Raw genomic sequence first — 5,006 nt, 5'->3', positions numbered from 1 at the left:
CCTTCAGCTGCTATCAGAGAAACCAATGACTGTCAGTTTGAAAGAAATATCATTGTTAGAGAAGAAGATTTGCTTCTAGAGAGAAAATTAAATACTGAACAACGAAAAGCGTATGACACGATTCTTGATAGGATATTTTCTAACAAATCAGGAGAATTTTTCGTTGATGGACCTGGAGGAACTGGAAAAACTTTTCTATATCGTGTTTTATTAGTTGCTGTATGATCAAAAGGTTTTGTCGCTTTAGCAACAGCAAGTTCAGGTGTTGCAGCTTCGATCCTCCCAGGAGGACGAACTGCTCACTCGCATTTTAAATTTCCTATTGATATCGATGAACAATATTCTTGCAACATTAGTAAGCAAAGCGCACATGCAACTTTAATACGTGATGCAAAATTGATTGTATGTGATGAAGTATCTATGGCAAAAAAGAAAGTGATAGAAACTTTTGATATTCTCTTGAAAGATCTAATGGATACAGATGCTCTATTAGGAGGAAAAGTGGTTGTTTTCGGTGGTGATTTTAGACAAACTCTCCCGGTTGTTAGGAGTGGAAAAAAAGAAGATTTTATTCAAGAAAGCTTATTATATTCTGAAATTTGGAATCAACTAGAAAAACTACGATTATCAGAAAATATGCGTGCGAAGACAGATCTTACCTTTTGTGAATATTTGATGAGAATTCGAAATGGACAAGAAAAAATAAATAGCCATGACAAAATTGAAATCCCTGATTGTTTTGTTATCCCTTTCATTTCTGAAAATCAATCCTTAGATTTGTTGTTTAGAGTTACTTATCCAGATCTACATAAATATTTTTCCGATGCATCTTCTATAACTTCGCGTGTAATTCTGACAACCAAAAATGACTTTGTTGATCAAATAAATGATTTGCTCATAGCTCAATTTCCTGGTGATCCTAAAACATATGTTGTATTTGATGAGACTATTGAAGCAAACGATCAAAGTCAATATGAAGATTTTTTGCATACTTTATATCCTGCTGGTTTACCTCCCTATAAATTGACTTTGAAAAAGAATTGTCCTGTTATGTTGTTTCGAAATTTAAATCCACGTGAAGGTGTATGCAATAGTACATGACTTATATCTTGTGATCTTCGAAAACATGTTATAAGTGCTAAAATTGCCACTGGGGACTTTAAGAATACGCATGTATTTATTCCTAGAATACCATTATTATCATCAGCAGATGAAAAATTGCTTATTCCTTTCAAAAGAACACAATTTCCTATGAGATTATGTTTTTCTATGACAATAAATAAAGCTCAAGGTCAAACATTAGACTTCGTGGGAGTTTATTTACGCGAACCTGTTTTTTTCCATGGCCAGCTCTACGTACTGCTATCAAGAGCAAAAAGTTCCAATTGTGTAAAATTGTTAATTCGACCAGCTACAACCGATAGCAATAATGATCATTCAACTTACAATATAGTGTATAATGAAATTATTCAAAAAGCTTTTCCATAATTAGTTCTACCGGATGGCCCCACATTTTGTTCTTGTAATGTGCTCACATAATTCATGGCAAGTTGGCTTGAGGTTTAGCATCATCCTAGGAATTACTCTAATGTTATTACAGAGGTATTTTTACCATTACCTGTATGCTTATTATTCATTTAACTATTCTTGTTGAAACATATTTTTTGCATCTTTACTATGCAATAACAAAAGGTTAACTTATGTCCTTGTAAATTCTTGCTAAAATTTTATCGTTCTTTCTAACGCGCAATAAATAGCTCAATGTGGTATCTATTTGATTTTACTGTTTCTATGTCATGTATAATCTGTTCCATCCTTGTCTTATTTTGCTCATCTATTTTACTTTCTTTTTCTTGCTTCAATATTATTTGATAATCCAGATGCATTTTCTTGCATCAATAGTATTAGGTTCTTTCGTGCCAATAATTTAGAACATAACTACTGCATGATGAAAAAAATTTAAAGCTCACTAATGGAAAATAAAAAAAAGTATTATAGTTGATGTATTCATATCATTTGGATACTTGCTTGGTGACATACTTGAAAAACTTGATGGTTGCTTTAACATTTCTTTTTCTATAAGATTGATTCTCGCTTAACTATTACAACTGATTCTTATGTGAAGAACCAGAAAGAAATCCATTTATACTGTAACCCAACCAGACCCAATTCCAAACAAAGGAGGAGGATTTACTGTCTCTTAAAAGCAAGATCACTAACTATATGTATATGTATCAAAATTCTTACCAACTTTAGTTTTACTGTGACTAACTTCTACTTTCTTTTTTGTGCTTTATTAATTAGGAATTGCGTTTGCATTCCAAAATTTTACAAGATAAGGACGTGTCATATACCTGGAATAAAGCGAGCAAAACGTATCAAACTAATATGTTATACATTTTGATTAAATTATAGTTAAACTCCTCTGGCTACTTTACTTCGATTTACAAAATTGCAATTATTAGACTCATGAACATACTTCCAAGTAATTGTATCTACTTGTGTGCATTTTGCTACATTTTTCATACACTGATTTTCATTTTGTTGTTTAGGAAGTGGAAGTTGCCAAAGAACCAGAGCAATCTTCTGATGCTAAAGTTAAGTGTGAAATGGGGTATCCCACATGTTTGGCCGGAGAATCACAAAAAGTTGATGCAAGTCATGTTGATAATTCTTTGTTGTGTGGTGAACTTCTTGCTTCTTATATTGATAGTTTTGCACATAATCTTAGCTCTTCTACGAAACGGTTACACAACCTATGAAATTTCGAAGCTGGATACTTTGAAATTAGATATTGATTGTCCATTCAATTTGATCAGTTAGTTTTGCAGTGTTTTGACGGATTTATTGTGGATTTTAATTTACATTATCGTTGGCATTTCAGCTGGTTCTACGTCAAGGATACATATGGAAGGCACACAAATCACCAGCTACTGATAAATGGAATTAAGTAGAAGGTAAAATAAGAGTTAGCTTTTGGTAGCATCCTATTGAAAAGATATGTTCCAGTTATCTTTAAATGTGATCTTTGGGTCCTCCAATAATAATCAGATGCGCAATCGGTTATAAAGATTTATATGATATCCAACTTTTAAGATTTTTCTTTTGCGATTTAGAAGTACTTATGACATGTTAAACTAACACCATAAGTTATACTTAAATATTTATTCTGCTAGCTTCTTACGAAAAATCACAGTCATAATAATCACAAAGATGCTGCTGATAGAAGAGTCCGATAACTTAAAAATTTTGAGAACTCAGAATTCCAGGACGTGAGCAAAGATTGAAGATTTTCTTTTTTGTATATAGTACTCTTACAGATAGTAAAAAAGGTATCTATTTTTTTAATTTTTTTGATTCTTGTAGTATCTCTTATTTTTTACAAGCTGAATAGGTTATTCACCCAAGTTAGTTTGTGCAGTATGTTCCATGCTTTTGACTTAGCACTATAATTTTTTTTTATTAATTTTCTGAAAAATACTTACTTGGTAGCGATTTATTGTACAACATGTTACACTTCTCTATTTGCAATAAAGTCATTTTAATTATCGAACGAAATATCTGCTTGGCCACATCATTTAAATGACAGGCTCTGATATATTCATCAGAGAGTTAGCAAAAAGGAAGCTCATGAGATCATAACCGGGTAAGGTGATCAATCTTTAGAAATAGCTATGTAGTTGTAGTGCAGGTACCATCAAGCTTAATTTTGTATTTTCTTTACATATGACTTTAAGTAGCAATAATTTACTGGATTTTATTGCGTGTTTATAATCTAATGCTTTACCTAGATGTAGTTTACTAGGTATAAGAAATATGATAGTTTTTTTCAAATTCCCTAATTTGTTTATAGGTAGCTAGCATGGAGGCTTTGCTGAAACAATGTCCTAGATTCCAACTAAACAAATAGTACTTAGGATGCTTGTTATATCTAAATGTATTGTCCCTGCAAAATTAGAGTTCTTTCATTCGATTTGTGTACTCATTTTGTATTATCGCCTATGTCGTCCTTCAATGCTGCATATAGTGGTTGACCTCCATTTTGATACAGTTTATCTTTAATTTTATATCTTTTAGGGCAGAGCTATTCCCTTCTAACAACCCCTCCCCCCTCCAAAATCGCATTGTGCTTTTCTTGTGTATGACAAATGCAGCAGTAATCCTAATGCTTTAGACTAACTTTACTAGATAGAATACTCTAATCTTGTTCTTATAAAAAGGGAACTAATGTTAAAGGAAAGTGTTATTTCTTTATTAAACAAATGTGGACTTTGGTTAGAACTATAGTGCTACTTAATTTAGTTATGTGGGTTGTAGATTCATCTTCTTACCTTTTTTTTGTGCTCCTTCAGTAAATAAGAAATCTAAATGTAGAGCGATATATCCCGAATGAAGCTAATGCAACAAGAATAACAAAATTCAATTAGTACCAGATAAAATAAGAGTTTCAAAAAGATCTGGTGGAAGCACCACATATACTAAACCTACAACTAGAAGTGAGTTCATTGACCTCTTTAGATCTTTGTATATGTTGAATGTGAAAATCTGAGACATATAAACAATAATGGTTTTGCCACTACTCTTATCCACTTAAGGCAGGAAACACAGATCCACTAATTGATTTTTTACTTCTTCCTCTCTCTATTGTTTATCTTGGTACATGAAGTTGTTTCCCATTATATTGGCTCCCTGAAGCTTCCTACCTAAGGCTACCCCTCTCTTAAGCCAACATTGAGTGCTTTTCATACAATTTTATACACTTCCTTGATAGTGTTCATTATACTTGTAAATTTTTTATTAGTAATAATTATCTTTTTCTTTTCAGCTAAAGAACAACTTTAGTTTTTTTGAAACACGAGATACGAGATATACACAGTCAGTTTTGCTATCAAGAAGGTATAGCAAATTTTATTCCACAAAGGGTGTAGAACATTAGTTCATTAACACTTAGAAAAGGGACAAACAGCACCACTATAAATATTGATGTGTGAATAGGTTGATTTCAC

General features: G+C 32.1%; 1 protein-coding gene across 1 annotated transcript; it reads left to right on the top strand.

Moving 5' to 3' along the window:
* The first annotated feature begins 420 nt into the window (after positions 1 to 420).
* LOC142162078 (uncharacterized) lies at positions 421 to 2,954 on the top strand. The gene is made up of 3 exons (XM_075218384.1): positions 421 to 1,083; positions 2,553 to 2,746; positions 2,885 to 2,954. Exons 1-3 carry the CDS (start codon positions 421 to 423, stop codon positions 2,952 to 2,954), a joined length of 927 nt encoding a protein of 308 aa, XP_075074485.1.
* Positions 2,955 to 5,006: the final 2,052 nt, after the last annotated feature.

Source organism: Nicotiana tabacum, chromosome 7, assembly GCF_000715075.1.
Source record: "Nicotiana tabacum cultivar K326 chromosome 7, ASM71507v2, whole genome shotgun sequence".
NCBI lineage: Eukaryota > Viridiplantae > Streptophyta > Magnoliopsida > Solanales > Solanaceae > Nicotiana > Nicotiana tabacum.
This window is presented reverse-complemented; position numbering and strand designations above follow the sequence as displayed.

Excerpts from the sequence above, each read along its gene's own strand:
- LOC142162078 (XM_075218384.1), top strand. The coding sequence starts at position 421 with ATGGCAAAAAAGAAAGTGATAGAAACTTTTGATATTCTCTTGAAAGAT. Across the intron at positions 1,084-2,552 it reads ATTTAAATCCACGTGAAGGT|GAAGTGGAAGTTGCCAAAGA; the intron begins GTATGCAATAGT and ends TTTGTTGTTTAG. Across the intron at positions 2,747-2,884 it reads CTTAGCTCTTCTACGAAACG|CTGGTTCTACGTCAAGGATA; the intron begins GTTACACAACCT and ends TTGGCATTTCAG.